General features: G+C 37.2%; 1 protein-coding gene across 1 annotated transcript in view; it reads right to left on the reverse strand.

The window, feature by feature from the left end:
* Positions 1 to 23,711, reverse strand: part of LOC146000153 (uncharacterized) — a 72,318-nt gene that overhangs the window by 39,687 nt on the left and 8,920 nt on the right. Inside the window, exons 4-10 of the mRNA XM_083137494.1 lie at positions 22,723 to 22,908; positions 20,153 to 20,343; positions 15,225 to 15,399; positions 12,373 to 12,545; positions 11,081 to 11,225; positions 7,341 to 7,470; positions 4,929 to 5,105 (exon numbers count right to left, since the gene is read on the reverse strand). Of these exons, the coding sequence (XP_082993620.1) occupies positions 4,929 to 5,105; positions 7,341 to 7,470; positions 11,081 to 11,225; positions 12,373 to 12,545; positions 15,225 to 15,399; positions 20,153 to 20,343; positions 22,723 to 22,908 (1,177 nt within the window). The remainder of the gene's footprint in view (positions 1 to 4,928; positions 5,106 to 7,340; positions 7,471 to 11,080; positions 11,226 to 12,372; positions 12,546 to 15,224; positions 15,400 to 20,152; positions 20,344 to 22,722; positions 22,909 to 23,711) is intronic.

The raw sequence follows: 23,711 nt of genomic DNA on the forward strand, positions 1-23,711 counted from the left end.
GCATTTTTGTGTTATCTCTTTCATAATATCATGTCTTAAAAAGGTGATGCAGTACCAAAGTAGTACATAGAGGATCTATAGGTAAGGCTCTATGTCATCCAACAACAGCACGCCAGATGTGAGAAGGCCAGGCCGCCTACGCTAATAGCCTGCTTCAATTTGGATAGGGTGCGACAGTAGCGTGCAGCGTTGATGGTTCGTTGTTCCGAAAAGTCCAGCAACAAAACACCATGGGCATCCCAAAAAGGTGTGAGAAGCACCTTACCTGCCGAGGGAGTTGTCTTGAACTTCTTCCGGGCAGGAGATGACGGATGTTTCCACTCCATTGATGCAGCCTTCGTTTGTTATGACCTCACTTCCACTAGGCAGTTATGAATTTCTGCTCCCGATACTCCACGTGCGCATTCATACTGGACAACCGCTCTCACTTCCTTCTTTGAAAACGAATTCAACACGCACCTTCTCCCCATATCTGCCAGGCCACGACTGAGAGGCACCTCCCCTCGTTTGCATGCACTACGCTCACGCCATCTGTTGGATCGCGGTCGTACTTCACCCACTGGTGTATGGGTGTCTGTTGTGTTCCACCACGGCCTGGTTTCCCCCCTTGCTGTATGATTTCCCTGGCAAAACTGGGGCGGGGGGGAATTATTTTCGGACTTTTCCTCGTATTATACCTTTCTACGATAATTCTGGCAATGAGGATGAATGAAGAATTGGTGAAATAGATGAAGGAACAAACACAATAAACCATCGTCATCTTAACCCGGAATTCGAACGTCGGACTTTTGGCTTCATAGCCTGTTATATTAACTACTATGCCACAGAAGTAGGCACTTATATTATTAAAATTAATCATCTTTAATCATCTCTCAACTGTTGCAATATTACATGAATGAAAGGATATTTCATTTCACACAATATAGAATTAACTTTACTGTTATTCTGCCAATGAATGAACAGCACTGAAAATACTTAAAAAGGCTTTCAGTGTAAGTAAATTTGTTTAAGATATTGTACTTTGATTACAAAATGTGCATTACTAAATCTGTGCATCGAAATAACATTCCAATGAATTAGGAAATCAGTTACAAATTGTCCAACATCTAATCAGATGGTACACATTCAAAACAGCTTTGGATTTTAACCACATAAATAAATAAAAAACTTATTTTTTTTGGAAAAATAGTGTTTATTGATTTCATAACATAGCAACATAAAAAATAAACATTGGTCATGTACAAAAACATTTATAATTGCATGGAATGGAATAAGCCTCAAATATGATAAAAGCTTCCCCTAAATCTCATCCCTTATCAATTGTGCTAGACTTTAAATTAATAAAATTGAGCACATATTTTTCATCTTTGTTGACACTGTTGGTATGCAGACATGCATAAGAACATTAGCTACCATCAATGACCTAAAGTTTGTCTGCTTATCCCACCCCCCATTTTCCCTGGATCTGGCACCTTCAGATTATCACATTTCTGGCCCACTTAAAGATGCATGTACAGAGCAGGTATGAGAATTTCACAAAACCGACTCAGTATTAAAAAGAAACATTCCTAGATTATAAATTGAATGAATCATTTGGTCATATTGAAAGAAAATAGTAGGTGTTCTTGAACATATATTCCAAGGACAGTGCTCAAAGTGGAAAAAAATTAGCTCTCTCCCAGACGTCCCCACAGCTTAAGCAAACATTCCCCCACCTAACACCTTCCATTTCAAGGACTACATCCCTAATAAAAAAAAAGTAGTGTTCATAAAAGCTTTCTGATGGTAATTTATTCCCTAAACCCACTAAATTCTGTCATGTTTTGAGAATATACACCAGGGGCATTTAAACTTTTTAATGCAAGGCAAATAAGTCATATAACACTATGTACTAACACTGAAAATAAACTAATGACATTTTGAATTCTGTTTTGAAAGTACAAGGTGCAATCAATAAATAACCCGAAAAGTTGTATAAAAAATCGAAAATACGACAATGTTTGGTGTTTCTTTGTTATTTTGTGGTGGCATCCTAGAACTATTAACAGATGGGTCTGGCACACCTGTCTCGCAAACGGGCTGCTGGGAATCAGTTAAACAAGATGGCGGCACCCTTCCAGGTTTGCACCAACTTGAAGCAGCGAAGTGTCATTCGATTTCTGTTAGCTGAAGGGTTGAAACCAATCGAAATTCACCGTCGGATGGCCATGCAATATGGTGAAAGCTGTTTGAGTCGAACACAAGTGTACGAGTGGGCAGAGAAGTTCAAACAGGATGTAACAAGTGTTCAAGATTCGCCATGTCCAGGACGCTCTGTCCATGCAGTCACGGAGAACAACATTGCGAGAGTTGACGAGTTGATATGGGAAAACAGGCGTATTACGGTGAGTGAGATTGCAGCAGAGATGAACGTACTGATGACGTACTGATGTTCAAGAAAGTGTGTGCGAGGTGGGTTCAAAAACATTTGACACCAGCAGAAATGAAAGACAGGCACATGGATGTGTGCTGGGAGCTTTTGCGACAGTACGAGGCTGAAGGGGAGGTATTTCTTCACCGTATTGTCACGGGGATATGAAAGTTGGGTACATTTTTAAGAACCTGAACGAAAGTGGGCTACAATGGAGTGGCGACATTCTTCATCTCAAAGACCCAAGAAGGTGCGAGCTGAAAGAAGTGCTGGTAAGGTCATGTTGACTTTGTTTTGGGATCATAAGGGAACAATTCTTGAACATTATATGCCGAGAGGTCAAAATGTAAACAGTGTGACATACACAAACCTTATGTGTGAAAATTTAAAACCAGCAATTTTGAAGAAGCGACATGATCTGGTGTCCAGTGGCATCCCGTTACTGCATGACAATGCGAGACCACACACTGCTAGAGTCACATTAGCTACCATCAATGACCTAAAGCTTGTCTGCTTACCCCACCCCACGTATTCCCCGGATCTGGCACCTTCAGATTATCACATTTCTGGCCCACTTAAAGATGCTCTTAGTGGCTCAAGGTTCGAGGATTATGAAGATGTCCAGGCAACAGTGCATGACTGGTTACGCACACGCCCAAAATAATTCTTTTCACGTGGAATTTGGAGGCTTGTCGAGCACTGGTGCAGGTGCATTGAACTTGAGGGGGACTACGTTGAATAATAATCATATGTTATATTCCATTCTAATAAAAGATTCTGTACAAAAAAATATTTCTGGTTATTTATTGAATGAACCTTGTATTAAGGCAGGCCACATGTAATTCCATTGCAGGTTGGATTTGACCTGTGGACTGCCCTGATATACACTATGGCACCTACAAAATCACAACAGGCAGTGACAACAATATTGAAAAAAACATATACAGATAAAACCTGGCAGTGTTTGTATCAAGCACCATTTCTACCTGAGATCGTAGTTTTATCACAAGAGGTATGAAAAGGAGAATGGTTCAATGTAAGGAAATGTTACAAATATTTAGTGCACAACTTAAATACCTGAGTACTTTCCTACATAACAGTAAACAAATAACTTGATCATATTTTCTTAGAAATACACTGAGCATTTGATCTTTAACAAGCTTGCTGGCCATGAAACTATTGTGAATATTTAGACAACAGCAAAAACAAACTACACGAAGATTCATGTGAATACTCAGAAGTAATCATAGAAAGAAGAGGACAATTTGAGAATAGATGTCCTGGCGTTGGTCAAAGGTTCAGCCGAGCCTTAACAATGGTGTTGCCTACACAGAGAGGTGTACATCAATTCTGAACATCAAATTTATGACAAATATGTGTGCTTTTTTATTTCTATAAAGACAACCAGAACTTCCTTTCTTATTAGCCCGATATACAGATATTTTATGAAAAGATTATCTCAGGCAATTAACCATGTGTGTTGTGGAAATGATTCCACAACTCGCCTGGTCGATAGCCCGAGAGAATGTTTTCATCATTCGTGACCAGGAAAGCTTGAAGAGTTACTTTACATATTTTATGATTCTCTGAAACAATACATTACCAAATAATCAGAATGTACATGGAATGTTTGTATCCTCACTTACCCTGCCCAAATTTCAACCATGTCAATCAGAGTCCTAGGTATTTCTACATCATCTATTATAACTCTTTTCCCTGTCCCCTCTCTAAAAAATTCATAATATATGAACACCTGTAATTAAGTACAAAAAAATTGTTATTAATTCAAAATGAGACGCAGTCTTGTGCACCCTTCTTGAAAAAGCACAACGACTACACAAAACTGCTACCCGTCAATTAGGTCTAAAGATAGCAGGTGGTTATAATTAAAGTGACGGTGTTCAGAGTGGTACAGCACGGGCTGTAATGAGAGTAGCAGTCTGAAACTTCGTAGATATGCTAATGAAGCAATGCGCTCACGAATTATGCAAAAAAAGTTCCAATTCTCGCCACCAGGGTAAAAAATAGTGCTGTAAGCAGTCAAAACTTGGTACAGTTACAGGAAAAACACTATAAATCGCAGAAAACAATACTCATTGTAATACAATATCGCTATAATTTCACTATTCGAATTGCATGAACATTACTAAAGGAAAAAGCAACAAGCGTCACCAACAACAACCAGGGATCTCACACAATTGTTAGGCAATGTCACCGACTTTGACGTCAGAGTTACGGAAAATTCCACGTTTTGACTGCTTACAGCGCCATTTTTTACCCTGGTGGCGAGAATTGGAACTTTTTTTCATAATTCGCGAGCGCATTGCTTCATTAGCATATCTACGAAGTTTCAGACTGCTACTCTCATTACAGCCCGTGCTGTACCACTCTGAACCCCGTCACTTTAATTATAACCACCTGGTAGAAACAAGACGTTCATAAAACATCAATGTTTGTGTTTTACATTTAAAAAAAAACAACTGGTCTTTGAATGACTTAAATTTAACCTCATCACAACTTGGATTTGATGTTTTCTTCCACTAAATCCACAATGGAATCCCAGAATTCCATTCTCTCTTTGCACAGATTTCTCTTCATTGTCAGTTGGGTGCCTATGTCCAGATAGCACTGGTCTGCCAAGGTCATAGGGGTCCAAAGGGTTCCTATGTCCCCAGCTTTCTTTGGAGTTGGGTTTCTGGAAATTAAATAAATGCCATCATGTTTGAATTCTTTCTCCAGAAGATGACACATGACTATACCTCAAGACCTTTCGGTTCTTATCTGGTAATATTTGTCGTCCTTTGTAAAACATATGATAGACTCATAGGTGCCTGGATGGTGGAACAGTGGGGTGTTAAAAAAATTACTTACTTATTCTTCCCTTTTATTCTTTTGTGTGCTTGCTTTCTTGTACCTTCAGATTTTCATCCGTTACGTCTTACAACTTGTGAATTTTTCTCTATTCTGCTTCTTTTATATGTATGTATATATATATATATATATATATATATATTGCCGATTATTTTACCGATCCGATATATCAATAAATATCTTATAATTTAGTGCAAAATTCTGCCATTTTGTTGTAATTTTTATGGATAATCTCCATGCCCTTCTTTCTAAAAAAGTAAATGTCTAAATATTAAACTTCTTTTGCACTGTGGTCACCTCGAAACACACATTTATTAAGGAGATCAATTAACATTTCAGGTTCTTCAAAGACCATTTCTAATTTTATATCGGATCGGTAGAATATTGGTTATCGGTATTGGTAAATTTTACATCAGTACTTTATCGGTATCGGCCAAAATTTCATCTCGGCCCATCCCTAATACATATACACACCGATGAGCCAACACACTACGACCACCTACCTAATGAGCTATCACATTATGTCCGCAGTCCCATGCACAGCAAGCAGTGTTTGATGTGTTCTGGTCACCATATCTGGCAGTGTGGCCCTGCGGTCGATCCGAACAAAGTGCGACAGCCTCTGCTGCCCTCTGGCATCAATGAGCCGCTGTCCACATGCGGTTGGACGACGTGTTGTTGTTTGCCCATTGTTGCACCACTTTCGATACATGTTCACAACAGCGGCATGAGAGCAGCCAACAAGCCGTGAGATGCTGGTAGCAAGGTGCCGTGCCATCACAATTTGACCTCTATCAAAGAGATCAGCCACTTTTCCCATTCTGACGCCGGAGTCACAACTAATAGCGAGGCTGTAGACCTGCCAATATATACCATGCTGCCATCGTGTCACGTGTTACTCTCCGTGCTCCAGGCACGCTAAATGTTCCCGGGTCGGGGTGGTCATAATGTAATGGTTCATCTGCATACAGGGTGGACCAGGGGAAATAGTACAAAAGAAAACATAGGGTAGGTACACAAAATATATTGATAGCTGTGCAATACAGACTCATTGCCATTATGGATACACCCAACATAATGTCTATACATCAGCATAAACACCATACATAAACTTTAAAAAAAAAAAAAAATCAGGCAAATGACCTGCATTGGCGTAGACTCATCACCTAGCCATCCTCTCCCTCTATTCTTTTTCCACAGTCACCTTGGAATAACTAAAATTTATGTACATTTCAAATTACATCACTATCAAATCAATAAATTATGCACAAAGTCAGCGTTTAACCTTATCAGCTACATTAATAAAAGAAATACAACTACAATGTGAAATAACTCACAAACAAAAACAATGCCAAAGGTTTTTATAATGCTCAAAAAATAAGTCATTGATTTCTTCTGTTACTGCATTCACTAACACAAAAGCACAATGATGTAAGTGTCCAAGTAATTTGGGTGTTAGCTAAGTGCCACTAGGGTACAATGGAGCAAGTATTTACTTGAAAGAATAGTGTAAAAGAAATTATCACTAAAAAGGTTTGGACTTTCAATTCAAAATGCCTAACTCTTACATTGAGTTAAGACCAATCTGTGGAATGAATCGAACTGTCACAAACTTGATAACTATTCTGTCTCTGGTATCTGTGAAGCAAGGACACACATAATGGAAGAGAAGGGGAGAAAACGAGTTGGCAGAGCAAAGCAGTGTATGCTGCAGCAGAGTTCATTGATCAAGTCATCTCAAGTCACTACTTGCACAGAGAGACTTCTTTTTGTTCGCTCGATCCAGCGATTCTCAGGACAGAGTGTGGACTTTTAAGAACTTCCAAAATATAAATATGAAACAAGTCTAGGAGGCAAAAATTATGAACATTTAGAACTCACATTCACTGTCTTAGGACTTCACAAAAAAAGTATTTTTTTTAAAGATAACAATAAACTATTTTTTTTAATCATCATGTATTTATCATCATCATGGGTTCAGAAAGGATGTATAATGAAAGAAAACATGAAACTGGGGAACATAAAGACAGGGCTCCACTGTATGACAATTTCTACATACCCTGCCTTAGCGAACGTTGTCCACAAGTTGAGAAACCACTTTGAGACTTTACTGTCCACTTCCCCTTCTTCAAATTCCCCCATGAAGTCATTATGGAACATATAAAAGAGATCATCAGCGTGCGGAACGCCTGCAAATAATATCAAAGAGATAAAAAAAAACATATATTATGGACAAAATAATGTACTAAACTTAAGCTATAACAATACATTAATTTCAACTCCAAATTATTAACAGAATTATGGTAGATTTTCAATACACACTGAAATTTATAGTTTGGTGCCTAACTTAGTGTAATATTGTCACCATTTTTTTTAGTAACTATGTGCTTTTCATCCTTATGAATATTGTGGAAATTTAGCATGTTAACTGATTTTTTTTTAATTATTAGTGTGGATTGTTCGATGTTTGCAGATTATGAGACAAAGGGGGAAAATCAGTTTGTAGTTCTTTCATACTAAACTGGCTTAATTCCGATCGATTGTAAACAAATGTAGTTGGAAATGTAGACAAACCCTGTAGTGAAACCTGCCGAGGACAAGGTCTGTAAAGTGGCTTTCCATTGGCTGACGTGTGGTCAGCTCACAAAGTCCCACGGCTACTTTCTGGCTTTTGAGACTGACGTCTGCTACAATTGCTTCCAAAAGAAGCTCCTTCATTATCCTCACTGATACTCACTTGGAATCAAACCTAGGACTACATGCATCAAAGGTAAGAAGAACACTAACCATTGAGCTAAGTTAGCTGGAAGAAAGTATATCCACAAGGAATCTGCTCATGAAAAGAGAGCCAAAGAAAACATTTAGGAGAATTCTGTACGGAGAGCAACGAGATTATGCAACAAAAAGCAAGCTATGACAGAGAAATGAAGTGGATAATGGAGGCAGCAGGAAAATTGATACGAAGCAGGGGATATAATTCACATCATAAGAAGAACAGAGAAGAAAATGAAAAAAGAGAGAAACAATAAGGAAAACAGAAGAAGAAAATAAGGATGCACAGACAGAGACGAAGTATGTGAGTGTGACATTCAAAAGAAAGATGAAGAAAAAGATAAGAAACATCTATGCAAAGTATGGACTAAGTGCAGCCTTCAAGCCACCAAAGAGCATTGAGATGGTTTAATGAGTACAAAGGAGAGAAGGAGAGTGATGAATTGGCAATGGCAGGGGTATATGAAGTAGAATGTGGTGGATGTACAAGGAAATACATAGGAGAGACAGGGTGAAGCATCAATGAGAGAATTAAGGGACATAGGAGAGACATTAAAGAGGAAGATCCAAGAACAGCATTGAGTGAGCATATGTTGACATTTAGGCACAGGATTAAGAAAGTACAAATGAAGGAGAAGAGGGAAAATGAAATGGAGAGAGAAGTGGCAGAGACGAAGCATATATGCATAAACAGGGAAGAGAAAAATGAACAAAAACGAAGGGGAAATTGGAATGAAATGGGTGGAACAAACATGTGGAAAGCAGTTGGTTAAGTTTCCACAGCTGCCTTCAGCACAAAAATGTAAGATTTCTACTAGCCAGATGAGTTAAAGGAGAAAAGGAAGGTCAGTGCAACCAGAAGGAGGAGGGGAGGGAAGACAAGAAGAGTAGGTTACAGGATCGAGGGGAGGGGAAGAAACAACCAGCAATGACACGGCAAGGTGGAAAACCAGTTTACCTAGGAGGAAATAAGGACACAAGTTATTCATACCTTAGAAGTGTAGAGTAAGGTTGTGTTATTGTATGTATATCTTGGTGTAGCTTGAAAAAGTTCTGGGAAACCAGAACGAAACATTGAAGATAAAATAAAATTAAAACCACTAAAAATAACCGTGTTAGATTGTAGGAATTGTAGCTTTCCTGGTGACATGATTCGAACAGGTGTTCTCGGGTTACCAGTCAGGTAAAATTGGAGTTGGCTTTCAATGATTTGTGGGCATACATTGCTCTTATCTTCAGGGAATGTAAAATTGGAGACCAGTGTGGGTTTATATGTATGACTATGATGTGGCGGAGTTTGGACTCTGCATTCCTATTCTTATTAGATTACTTTGCATCTACAAAAAGTGGTTATGCAAACCTTTAAGAAGAAAATTGAGCTAAGTGGGAATTCATGGTAAATGAGTCCAGGTGCCAGGCCTCCTTAACCTGCAATGCAGAGATGTACTATGTGGAAATGAGGTTGACTTGCACCACTGAACTGCTTTGAATTGTTACAATTTTCAAGTATCGATGGAAATCTGCAGAGTATTGGTTCAGCCCTATTTACAGTACTGATAATTTTCCATGTATCAGTAGCCGGCCTGTACTGGCTGTTAAGAACGTTAAGTGGTCGACTTTCGATCTTGCCAGACGGTTCCCAATCTGGGCATGTGTGTTATTTATGGGTGTCTATCATCACACTTAGCCAAAAATGGCAGACAAACGACGTTGAATAAGAAAAGTAAAAGGGCCAAGAAGATACCAATGTATCAGAAAGTATCGGTTAGATTGTTTTACTGATACCAGCCAATGCTTTTCCGGTGTTTTGGTCCTTCAAGGAGGGAAGGGGAGTGAGTGAGTGAGTGAGTGACTGTGAGAGTGAGTGAGTGACTGTGAGTGAGAGAGTGAGCGACTGTGAGAGAGTGAGTGGCTGTGAGAGTGAGTGAGTGACTGTAAGAGTGAGTGTGAGAGAGAGTGAGTGAGTGAGTGTGTATTAGTGACTGTGAGAGTGAGTGAGTGACAGTGAGTGTGAGAGAGAGTGAGTGTGAGAGTGAGTGAGTGTGTGAGTGCATGCGTGGGTGAGTGAGTGTGTGCATGCGTGCATAACAAAATAATTATTAATATTAATATTAAAAGTTCGGAACATCGGTATAGAAACCATCATTTTCATAGTACAGCCGAATTCTGCACCATGTTCTAGCAGATGTTTTGCAGAGATTAATGTGAGCTAACGTACATGAAGGCATATTTCACAGCTGCTCGTAATTCTTGCATTGTGTGATACCAGAGATTAGGTTGGAACTTCTTGGAAGTTACGTTAAGAGAGCTGCCGAGGAAAGGTCTTATTTATCAACTGTGCTACTAAAATAACTGTCTCCATACCGATGTGTCAGGTATGTGTCGAAACCATCAGGTACGTGTCCATATCAAGCATTTAACCATGTCATGATCACTCTGTACACACACATACAGCCACTACGCAGAGTCTAATTATCATGGAAAGTATGCAAAATTCAAAATTCCATTTATTTTGCACAAATATTGCATAGAAAAAACTGTATTTTATGACTACCCAAGATGTATTTGATATTGTGATGTAATTCCTGAATATTTTGAAGCAAAATTGATAAATTGATGCTTATTATTGGAACACAATAATTACATACTAATATTAATCAGTATTCTCAACAACTTCTAATTGTTTCAATTTTCAAGTATCGATATTGGCGAGAATCGGTAAAACTATCGACATCAGTTGAAATAGTGGTATTGGTTCAGCCCTAAAACATACATATACAAAAATGATGTATCAGAAGTTCATCTGGATGAAAACGCTCACCTCAGTAAAATATTTATCCTGATAACAAGGATAATTTAATAATACAGCGGAACCCTCAATTCTACATTTTCCCATATTCTTCATGGTCCCAATCGGACAAAATGTTATAAAATTTTCCTGAAAAAAAAAGTTTTTATGGTCTGGTCCCCTAAAAAATGTAAAATCGAGGTTCCACTGTGTCAGTCAAATTAGTAACTAATGATTACCTTTGGCGCTTGCCCCCATCAACTTTAACAAACTGTTCTTTCCCTCATACGACAAATGGTAGAAGTAAATGGGTGGAGAACCAGCCTCTAGATGGAGCTTCGCTGCCCTTAGAGCTCCATGCATGAACTTGTTGTCAGTGTCCAACTGGAATAAGCAATATAATTGATTAGAAATATGTATATCACATCATCAAACTGTCAAGTTGTAGGTCTTTCTGTTCACCAAATATAATATTTGTAGCTTGAACAGCTTCAGAGATAAGCAATATTAATAATTATATATTGTTGATTTCTTTATTATTATTTTACTGCCATCGACAGGTGGACGAATCATAACAACCTCACAAAGTTTTACATCTTGCTGTTTAACTAGTTTCCAAGATATTGGTGGGAAATTTTTTAAATTTAACGGTGCTAGAGCTAACTTGTTTCTTCCAAACACTGGTTCAAGGCAGGACCGTAGCCAGGCAGGGGCCAGGGGGAGGTCTTGGCCCCCCTGGAACTAACATCAGCTCCCTTGACATTAGGTAAAGCTATTTTGTGTAATTTGTTTGCAGTGAAAATGTAGACAGCAGATATTATTTCCCACAACTTTGATGAAGGATAAATTCAGGGAGCATGAACAGCAGCTATTACATTCGTTCATCTTATTTATAAGAAGAAGTCTTAAGTAGCGGCAAGTATTTAGGAGATTTCTCTTCTCTAGACTTCAGAAAGTTTCTTCACAGGGGAGCTTCTTTATCTGTACCTTTGTTGCCCCTGTTGCAACCTCCCATTTATACAGAAATCTGTGACTTTGATGTCATTATGCAAATTCCCTCCGCATCTGCGTCAAAGGTTAACAGGTCCCAAGTTTTGGGAACGAAGGGGAGTTTTATTGTTTCGGCCGGGGAGTGGAATGTACGATAGGCACTATGATTGAATATTGTCCATCTTTTTCTGTGTAATATAAATATCTGTATCATCAAACGTATGGAATGCGTTGTAAGGGATGATTTCAGTAGCAGCCAATTAACACTTCCAAGAAAGATGTAGTATTTGTGTGATATTTCTAAACTTTATGTAACTTAATGACCCCCTTCTTCCCACATACACACCTACTTTACCTTCATTTAACATCGTTAAACTTTTGAAAAATGGACTTGATTTACAAAGCCCCCCCTGATAAGCCATGCACCCACCTGGAGATCAATTCTGGCTAGCGGCCTGGTTCAAGGTCATTGGGTACATCTAAAGAAATGTCAAGAGGGATATTTTTAAAGATTCAAAACACTACTTAAAAATTGACCTACATCAATGAAGTCATCAAATAGTTCAGGGCCAAGCTCTCTGGTACCGAAGTAAAACTTCTTTATTTTCTTTGTTATCTCTTTGGAGTTTGTGTTTTCATACAGGAAGTATTTTGGGGCAATAGTCTCAAACTCTTTACCCATTCGGCTCAAATGTTCTCGTTTCCTTACAAATTCTGAAAGAAAAAAGAATTACTGAATTAAGAATTGTGTATACAAGGTGTCGATAAAATCCCCTGACTTTTCCAGACCAATTGCCCAAGTCGTTAGGGCAATTCATGAACTTAAACATGACTTAGATCCCACTTAACCAAGTTTTTAGAATATTCACTTCACATGTTACAAGTAATGAAAGGAAACTGAATAGAAATTTATTGTTGGATAGGGACATCAGAGGTGAGCTCTTACATATTACTTGCCATGTTTTGACTACTAGTAAACAAAAAATATTTTCTATAAAAAATCCTAACAAGTGTAGCATAAATAATGCATAATTATAGTGAAATTTAAAATGTCTTGCTTATCAGTTTTTCTTTGTTTGTAAACCTACTTTTAGTGCAATACTACAAAAATGTTGATTTTCCAGAAACCCAGTAAATTTCCCTGACATTTTCAGAAAAAGTAAATTCCCTGAGTTTTCCACGTTTTCCAGATTGGTATATAGGAGGTGTGTCTGGTGAACCGTGCTAGGAAGTTGCCCAATGTTCACCCAAAATAAATTGCACAAAACAACCACAATTAGTAAAATTATAGCTGTTAAAGCACAGATATGAAAAAAAGTACAATATAAATAGTGATAACAAATTTACTTTCCTTGAAACTAATTTTAAGTTCAAAAATGTGTTAAAAAATGCACGTACACTCATCATCGCTAATATATTTACCCATTATGTTATCACTATGGTCGGGAAAGGGGAAAGAAGGTTCTGCAAATGTTTCAAAAATGTGCCAAAAAAGGTGCTGATAAATCCCTTTATGCAGGTCTAAACCAGTTAATTAACAGTCTTTAATAAAGACTGTAGGAAATAATATAATTATTTACATAAAGTAACCTGTATTTAGAAAGTAAACGTGACATTTACTGGGTTTCAATCAACTGGATTAAGCTCAACATTTCTATGTTTTCAAATGTAATTCGCTGATGCTTTGAAAACACTAAGTTGCTGCCCAAGGCAATTTATTATTAAGATAAAAACACTTAACAGGTAACGTTTCGACCCTGTATCAGGGTCTTCCTCAGACGAAGAACTAGTTTAGTTCGTGGGGTCGAAACGTTACCTGTTAAGTGTTTTTATCTTAATAATAAATTGCCTTGGTCAGCAACTTAGTGTTTTTAAATATGGAAACAAGGCTTAATTATATTATGATGCTTTGAGCTCAGCGACTTACATTATTTTGCTACATTATCTTGGGAACTACATATTGGGGCTGCAATTATTATATTGTACATGGCTAGGGATGTGCATGCAGATTGTTTGATTCCTGGCATACTTTACATCCGGTTTTCTCAGTCTCCTGGAATGCTCAGATTTGCATAAAGAGAATTCCACAAGAAACGAGGTTACAAAGAACTGGCCTTTTTTTGAGTAAGAAATATCACTGTGCATCATCAAGTATAGCAGCCAGTACCGTCGCCAGGAAGCAGAGGTAAGCCTCAGCCTCCTACTCTTATTTGTTTGCCCAGTAAACACCATCCGACTTATTCTCATTTCTCCCGAAGTAGGTACTCTATCGACGATGTAAGCTACGCGATTTAAGATATTATACTAGTTCATAGATCTCGTTCTGCTCTACAAAATGAGACTATAGGATTTTATGCAGCTGTTCAAGAAGAGTGAAAATCATTTATTTTTCCGTCCAATTTTATAGCATAACATGAAAGAAAAGGAAGGAAAAAGATGCTGAAGCATCTGAGAGGGGGTAAAAAAAAAGGGGTTAAATGTGGAAATCTCACGAAAATGTGCAACAAAGTGTGTTCATTTTACTTGATTTCATGTCGTAAAATACATATCTCAAACAATCGGTAGTGATCATGTATAACAACTCAGGTAGTAATAATTTCATTTTGAATGTATAAATCATCTTTTATCTCAGTATCTGAAGATGAAGTTATGCTCATGGTTATTAATAACTATTTTCTCCGTCTCTTTGGGGGGAAGGGGGGATCAACATTTTCTATCTTATCTTACCCTAGTTTTTAAAAATTCTAATTATTTTAGAATGGGAACATATTTTTAATTTATATTATTTTCTGTGCTCTATTATAATCAAAGTGTTTAGGTGGTTTGTGATACGTTTTGATTACAAATAAAAATTATAATAATCAACAACTGAACTATCCCGAATACGCAATTCACCACGAGAAACTGCTATTTGACGCGACATGTTCGGAGACATCCTTCTCTGTCCAAGAACACTACCTACATGACGACATGTAAACTGTGCAAGTGGAAACATGCTAAAGACAGGGTGACACAGGAATCGCAACCTAACGCTGATATTGCAGCACCAATAAATGAAACTTTACAGGGGTCAAATTGACTGCTCCGGCTGTTCTAGGGGTATAACAGGAAATTTCACAGAAATAAATTATATTTTGTAGATTTCAATATACCACCTTAAAAAGGAGAAAGAATTATGAAAAGTCACAATATTTCCAGAAAAAAATTAAGACAAAAGGTATAGTTATTAAAGAAACTGTGAAGGTAGGGGTCATTTTGACCCCTCACACCATTCTAATGTTACAAATTTTATCTTCAACCCCTCACAAGTTTCAGATATCGCAGCACATTTATAGAAGAATGTTAACATTAACAGTGTAAGTTGAACTGTTTGAGTCACAGCATGTTACTGACCTATAGATGTGAAAAGCCCTTCGTGGGAATTTACCCCAACAATCCATGGAACATGGTTAAATAGTTTCTGTTGAATAATTGTAACTGGATGATGAGGTAAAAAGGCTTCGTCCCCTTTCCTTACTTTACTCTCCACTACAGGAACAAAAAGTAAATCAAACACAAAAGGTGTATCCTGTAATGAAATAGTGAAAAAAATTATAAATTTTACAGGAAAGGGGCAGCATGATGGATATATCTTGGCAATATTACGTCAGATACGGCATACAAAATAGATATATAGTGGACATTTTAAAATTCAAACTCCAAGGGGACACGGAAAAAAATTGAATTATCAAAAGCATGCATTATTAAAGAAAATCAATAGAACGAAACTACTGTACAGTATAAACAAAAATAATGAGCATGCACTGGACCTTACTGTAAAAATGTCCACATTTTGTGCAGGTCCTGTAGTGCAAGCAAAAAACAATTCCTCTCACAATAGTAATAACTAAGCTACAAGTAAATGGAAAACTTGTTTAAGTACAGTATTTACTCATGTATAATGCACACTTCTTTCCAAAATGTTTGCCCCCAAACCTGTGATGCATACTATGCACAGAATAATTTGGACAGCTAACACAAAACGGTGTAAGTTTTCACTATGCGACTCCTTATAACACACATGAATGGCTTATTGCAGAAAACGACCTGAGTCAAATTTTTGAGTTATCGGAGTTAATGGTATTTTTGATTTTCCTAGTTACAGACATATCTTTTAGTGCAGAAAGGACGTCAGTCACACGAGGCTATAGCCAAGAAAATGCACAGTGAAAAGTGTACTTTAATGCAGAAAGGTACCCGAGTCACTGACTCGGGTCCTTTTCTGCAATAAACTAAGCCGTATTTATACGTTGTACGAACTGTGTACGCTAATCTGTAATACAGCTCGGGCGGTAAAAATGCTGTCAAACTTATTGACACCAGTAACATTATTGGTTTCGCAACGTGGTGGCCTCATGTCTACAAAAAAAATGTGGCATCTGTGAAAACTACCATGTGTTCCTACACGAATAGGCAGTATTTTCAGATTTCCAAGTATCATTACTTTGAATATTGTGTTGAACATAAGGGTACTGTCAAAGTTTCCGAAGTCATCAAACGTTTGACGTCTCACACCTTCTATCTGTCCAAAGGTGCAAGAATTGTCATTCCTACGCCACGTACGTTCCCACTTTCACGTATGCCGATCAAGCTTACTAAATTGAAGGACATACGAACTGCCTTGTCGTATGTACCAGACGACGTCAAAGGATTTTATAAAGATATTCATCAGTGGCCCGCTACACTCGCCAATGAAACAGACTCGGATGTAGAGTAACACATGATTGTACGAGCTCGTACATTATTGTACTTCAAACACCGACAATAAAGTCGAGAAAGTGCAGTACACTGTCATTCATTGATGAATCTATAATTTTCTGTGGCATATATAACATAACCTAACCTAACCTAGCTTATGTGGCAACGATAAACGGGCGTTTGTAGGATATTTCTCGTCTTATTTCTCACGGAGTCACAACCTTTTCATCTCCATTGTCTCTAGCAGCATACTGCAGGGGGGCGCATTGAGGGTTGCAAAATTAACTTTTCTTTATGCTGAATATTTGAGCCAACAACGGCACATTTCTTTCTTACACTATCAATATTATACAATTTTTCTTGTTTTTCTCAGAATTGTGCAAAAGTGACTCAGGTCCCTTTCTGCAATAAGCCATTCATATATATAAACAGGTGCAAATAAAAATTACCATGTTGGATTTCTTTAATAATAATAATTTAAAAAAAAAATATATATATATAAAAGTGAAATGGCCATTTTCCACGATTTTTCACTTTGTAATGGAACATCTTGTGACACCGAGAAAAGTGGTGCCATTCTGGCAGAATTCGAGCATGCATCTCCCATCACATGGGATGTGTATCAGCAGTATTTGTCAACGAGAAATAACAGAAAATAACTTCCTGAGCACTGCAAATCCATAATGTAATTTTGATCTGGCTTTCTTCTACTACAGAATAAAGATGATTACAGAAGTGTAAGCTTTGGGATGCTAAACACAGTGGAGGGAGAGGGGGGGAGGTGGTGTGGGTATACACAATAAGTCCACTTAATGCATAGTTAGGCTAATCGGGACTGGACATGCAGTTTAAAGTGGGATCCGAACCTCTGCGCTGTTTGCCTTCACCTACACCATAGGCGTAGCTACGGGGTGTGCCGGGTGTGCCTAGGCACACCCTAATGAGCTGCTTTATCAAAGAGAATTAAAGACAGATATTTCAATAAGAGAGAAAATAAGCAGCAGTTTGGAAGATGTTGAAAATGTCATTACTTGGCACAAACGTGTGCATTGTCACTGATGAAACGGGTGTCTATAGATTTTCGATTTTTTGATGTCATTGGAGAAAGAAGATATTTACTGCATTCTACTCTGTACTGCAGCAACTTTCTTCTATACCTGTCACAAGCTGCACGTGTGAGAGAGAGCTTTCTCCAAGCTTACACAAGTTAAAACTAAATTAAGAGCAACTCAGAAGCAGGATAGATTGGAAGCCCAGCTCTTGCTATTTGTGGAACAGGAAAAAGCTTAGTCTATTGATGTAAATGAAGTCATTGATGAGTTTAAGAACATTGTACCGTTTGACAGATGTCTCTTGTTATAGATGACGTGTATTTTGATGTATTTGTTTGTAACATTTATGAACATTTTGTGTGTGTGTAATTTCTATGCAATTTGATTTTTTTCTACTACATATATTCAGAAATTTTCAACACTGTCATTTAGTGAATTTATATTCCTTTACAAACATCAGTGCAGTTAAAGAGCCAAGTGATTGTGTTGCAAAATATGCTATTAAGAAGGTACAAGACCTCGTTTTTTTTCTTTGTGCACAGCCAAATATAAAGTTCTAGCTACGCCTATGACCGACACATCAACAGGTGACTCATTCAATAGGTATAATGTCATTCGATCTTGACAGGTTTACAATCTTCAACTAAGAAAGCCCTTTCTTGAACCTGAATTGTACTGTGCATTACATAGGAGATATAATTGTTTGTTGCATTTCCCATCAAAAACCAGGGTGTGCATTATACATGCTGAAATATGGTACACGACCAGTAACAGTGCAAATATCAGTAAATTTAAAACAGAAAAACGTAAATATTCTCTGATTACTTTTTGTTGCATGTCAGATGTACAATCTGCAATCCTTGCTTTTCATGTTGCTATCATAATCACACATACAGGTCATAAATAGAGACGTGAAGTTTTTGTTTTAACAATGACACCGAAAAGTGGAGGAAAGCAAAATAAAGTGTCTAAAATGTATTTCCATAGGTTAAGGAGGTAACTTTTCGGTGTTTCGTAATCGCAATACAATGCGAATTATACAATTTTTCAGAATAATGCCGAATTTTGCACTTTAACGTGGAAAACATCGCGAAATATGCAATATAAAGTGGCGATAACATTTCTTCTGTTCAAAAAGAACTACCTAAAGTGGTATTAGATCTGTCATTTCTAGACTAGTTGGTGATAGTTCGATTCAAAACAGATTGTAACGCTTCATTTATTGTAGTTGGTCGTAGACATGATTGGCAGTGTTTAACCTCGTCACAAAAAGAAATTCGCTGGGGAATCTTAAGTTTCGTAGAAACGGGAAAATTTTCAGGAAGAAACATCTGTTGTGTTGCAGGAGAGGGGTTAGGTGTGTGTGTATACAAAACAGTATTTCGAGGAAGATATTTGGTCATTTCTCACAGACGTAAGCCTAAAATTTATTGTTTTGTCATTAAAACTACATTTGTCTCACTTTTCCAGAACTAAAGCAATGTGAAAACCTTGATCATAGAAGGAACAGTAAAAATAACACAGATTTTAAATTAATAACACTGAATTTTGTCCAAACCATGAAAAATAACACAGAATTGAAGTAAAAAAATAACACATAAATAAATAATAAAACAAAAACTTCATGTCCTTAGTCATAAATTATCGATTATTCATTCAATACTTCTTCATTGTGTATATATTAGGGATGTGCTGAAGCCGATTACAGATGTATGAAAATCGGCAGAAATCGACAAATCGGCATCGGTATCGGCATCGGCAAAAATGCAATATTTAAACCAGTACAGATTATCCTAGAGTTTCACCTTCTAATAAGTGTCATATTTTAGTTTTGTAAGATTTATTGAAAATTAGGTTCTGATTCTTCGTCATTGTAGAGTTTTTGTAATAAAATTATTGCAAACTCTCATTCAGAGGATCAACCTAACTGAAAATCAGAAATTAAACAGTACATTGCTGAACCAACTAGTCCACGTGAACAGGATCTGCTGTTGTATTGGAAATTCAAAAATGATTATTCAAACCTGAAGCAAGTGCTGAGAAAATACTTGGGCATACCTGCTGCATCAGTATTCAATGAACGAGTGTTCAGTGTTGCTGAACAGATTTGCGGTAAGAGAAGAAGTAGGTTACTTCCAGAAGTGCTTCCAAAACCTGTGCGTCTGAAGTTGAATCTGGCAGCAGTAAATTTCCAACATTAAGAACAGTAATTCATTTTGCATTTCAAAGAACTGCTTGTGTACTAATGTTAAATCTCTTGAGAATCTATGTTCTCCTTTAAAGTTCACATAACCACTTTTTGTAGATGCAAATGTACATAGCAAATTTATTTTTGTCATGCTGAAAATAACATCCCATCTCTGTTTAATAATCTTGTGTATCGGAATCGGTTAAATATCAGCATCGGTATCGGTTCCATCGGTGAGTACATCGGCATCGGTAAATTTCAGCTTCGTCACATCCCTAGTATATATCATGACAAAAAAATTTCAAAAATATTAATAATATAAAAAGGGAGCAGTCCACACTAACCCTGTACTTCGGCAAAACTTCATAGAATTTAGCAGGATCAACTGTCCTCAAGAATTTGATAAGTTCTTCCGAAGTTTTAGCCTTGAAGCCGAGAAACTCGCCCATCTGAAATGCCCTCTGCCTTCCTTTCTCCGTACGAGCCCATGGACACAAAGCGGTTCCACTCTGAGATATGGCATGGTGAAAGAGACCTGAAAGAATTACAAGAAAACATGGAATCTTTGCAAGATTAATTTTAACCATTACAAGTTAACCAGAGGCAGCATCAGTCTCAATCAGGTGTTTGTATTAATGCCAAGCCAGGAAAGTGGTTGCTCCAGAATGTGACGAAATTGACTACAGGACTTTCGGAACATAATGTCTCGCATATAAAGATATAAAGATTTAAGTTTGTACTGATGTACATACAAAGTAAAGTGCTCCCCTGTGCTTTGCAGCATGCCATGAAGGCATATAAGGGGTGTGGAGTTAGGGCCCAACATTTTCTCGATTGCGGCTGAAGGTTTTCCTCCAGGTACCCACTTTATATGACACAGCCCCTTGAACGGGTGGGAAAAAAATCCTCGTCTTCCCTGCTGGGATCGAACCCAAGTCTCTCACATGGTAGTTAGATGCCCTAACGACTTAGCTACCGTGTGACATGATTAATTTGATTGCTTCCCTGCCTAAATGGGAGGTGGGGGAAGCTCCTGAATTTTAATAATTTCAAATTTTAAACCAGCAACAAAGGGTTAAGTGCTTCCATGATGTCAATTTGGCCATGCCTTAAAGAAAACAATAAGGGCAGTGTAAATTAGCTACTGAAATAGTTTGTTAGTTTTAATTATGCATTTTTTAAACACTTCATGTATTGCAACTTCCTGTTTACAATATTCAAAGTGTGTAAAAATGTAATGGGGTAGACTAATAAATACTCTATGGCTATCAGCTAGGGATGAGACCGATTAATCGGTACTCTATTGGTATCAGCCGATATAGGCATATCGATGTATCAGTTTATCGGTAAAATTACAGATTATTTTACCGATCCGATATATATCGATAAATATCTGATAATTTAGTGCAAAATTCTGCCATTTTGTTGTAATTTTTATGGATAATCTCCACATTTCAGGTTCTTGAAGGACCATTTCTAATTTTATATCGGATCAGTAGAATATCGGTTATCGGTATCGGCTAAAATTTCATATCGGCCCATCCCTACTATCAGCTGATACAGACATTTAAGTATATCAGTAAGTATATAATGTTACCAATCCAATGTACATCTATAAATAGCCTGTAATTTAGTGCAAAACCTAGTGAGTTACTGACTACCACCAATACTGATACTGCTGCTTGAATATTGTAGCAATTAAAATGTATTCAAAATATTGATTAAGCATTCCACTCCAATTATATGCAACAATTTATCAAGATTTTTGATTTAAAATATTCAGGAATTACATCAGAATATTAAAATACCTGTTACGTAATCACAAAGTTTAGATTTTCACACAATATTGGTGCAAAATAAATGGAAACTTCAAATTTTGCCTAATTCCCAAGATAATTAAACTCCACATGGAGTACCACATGATATTCTTGCAGAAACCATGAAAGACCAAAATGCTGGAGATATGTCAGTGTTGGTAAATATATTCCAACAGATCTCGTCCGATACTGATACTCAGCCTTTAGGGTATGAGGAACAGTCTCCAAGTCCAGCCAGATGTGAGGAGCCGAAACTGCTCCTCTCTGCCGAACGGGAGAAAGAGGTCAGTGTGCTGGATGGTTGTAGGAGGAGAAAACTTAGCATTACACTCATGGGGGTATTATTTTACTTATTCTCTTGGGAATACCAAACTTTCAATGGTGTAGAAAAACACATCAGTGAGAACAGAACAGGTTGAAGATTTTGTTTGTGTGTTACGAAATGTCAAGTCAAAACTTCCATTTGATTAGCCGTAACTTGAAGTTGTTTGTCCATAAGGAATTCATGGGAGTCTATAAATAATTATTCATCATATCTTATAGTAGTAGTAGATAGTATCTACCTTAATAATAAACTTCAAAAACTGTTTCCACTTGCAACAGGGGGAAAAATTCATACTCTCTCATACTGTTTGGATTCTTTTTAGTAGCATTCTGACGATATTGAAATAAGTGCACACCAGATGCGGAACTATCACTCTTGGCCTTAACATTAACATATACATCCTAGATTTGTAAAACAAATGTCTAAATACAAAATTTGTTTTTGAAACCAACCCCAAAAGCATATAAAATAATAAATTTAATACTCTGACAACTTCATAAATGTGCTATTAGAAGGAAAAAGTTTATTTTGTGTAATGAGTGTGGTTATTAAATGAAATTTGGCATTATATTCACCATTTTAATATCAAAATTCCATTTTATGTACTTCCAAAATGTGTCCAGTATTTCTAGCGAAATCTTGATATTTCACTAACCATAAACATGTGGCTCTACTAATTACACATAAGAGCTGTCTGGAAATGTATGTTCATAGCTGTTTCTGCATTTTCTACACAACAAACATGTCTACTTGCTAATGAAACCACGAATACCTCTGGACATTGGAGACAAAATGTGATAGTGCACACTAGCTCCCCCTGCGCTCTCTCCGAAGATGGTAACATTGCTCGGATCTCCTCCGAAGGCTCTGATATTCTCCTGCACCCATTTCAGAGCTTGCACTTGGTCTTTCAAGCCATAGTTGCCAGAACACACATCATCCTCTGTGGTCAAAAATCCTGGAACAAATGTATGTGCTTTTTAAAAATAATTAACATGGATACAATATGCTTGCATTGAGAATTTTCACATTGTACCAATTTACAAGTTACACTTCTTCTAAGATATGAGGGGTTCAGTGCACAAGTGGTATAACTGTATTCAAGACAATTTTGAGAAAAAGTCACATTTAGATAACTTATGTGCTTAGCTATTGGAGCACAAACATAGTGGTGCCTCCATGAGCAAAAATTTGAAACTTAGGAGATACTTACTTACAGAACTAGAATGTTGACACTTCACAGCTCGAAGTTACACATGTAACTCCATTTCCATGGAAAGTGTTCTGAAACCCCCATACATCTACCAGTATGAGGAGAGTAAGTCCTTAATCGCCCAACCCTCTTGCAAATTTTATTTCATAAAAACTGCACATCAGAAACGCACAAATGCAAGAAACAAAATGTATGAAATAAATGTCCCTTTGTTAATAGTGTTCATTGTACCATTTTTGAATAAAATAATAAGAATTCCAATGCATAATAAATGGTTCAATGTTCAAGCAAAAGTAATTTTATTAAGGCTCAGCTGAACCTTCGGCCGATGCCAAACAGCAATTTTTAAAATCTTTCTCTCCTTTTGAAAAACCGCTATGATATTCCAAAATATGAAAAATCACATCTGCTTAAAATTAATCCTAGAGTATTTACGTGAATCTTTGTGTGTTTTGCTTTCCATGTTGTCTAGGTATTATCAATACTTTAATAGACTTGCGTAGCCACAAAACTATTGCGAATATCTAGACACCAGCAAAAGCAAACCA

This window comes from Lepisma saccharinum, chromosome 16, assembly GCF_977018435.1.
Source record: "Lepisma saccharinum chromosome 16, izLepSacc3.1, whole genome shotgun sequence".
NCBI lineage: Eukaryota > Metazoa > Arthropoda > Insecta > Zygentoma > Lepismatidae > Lepisma > Lepisma saccharinum.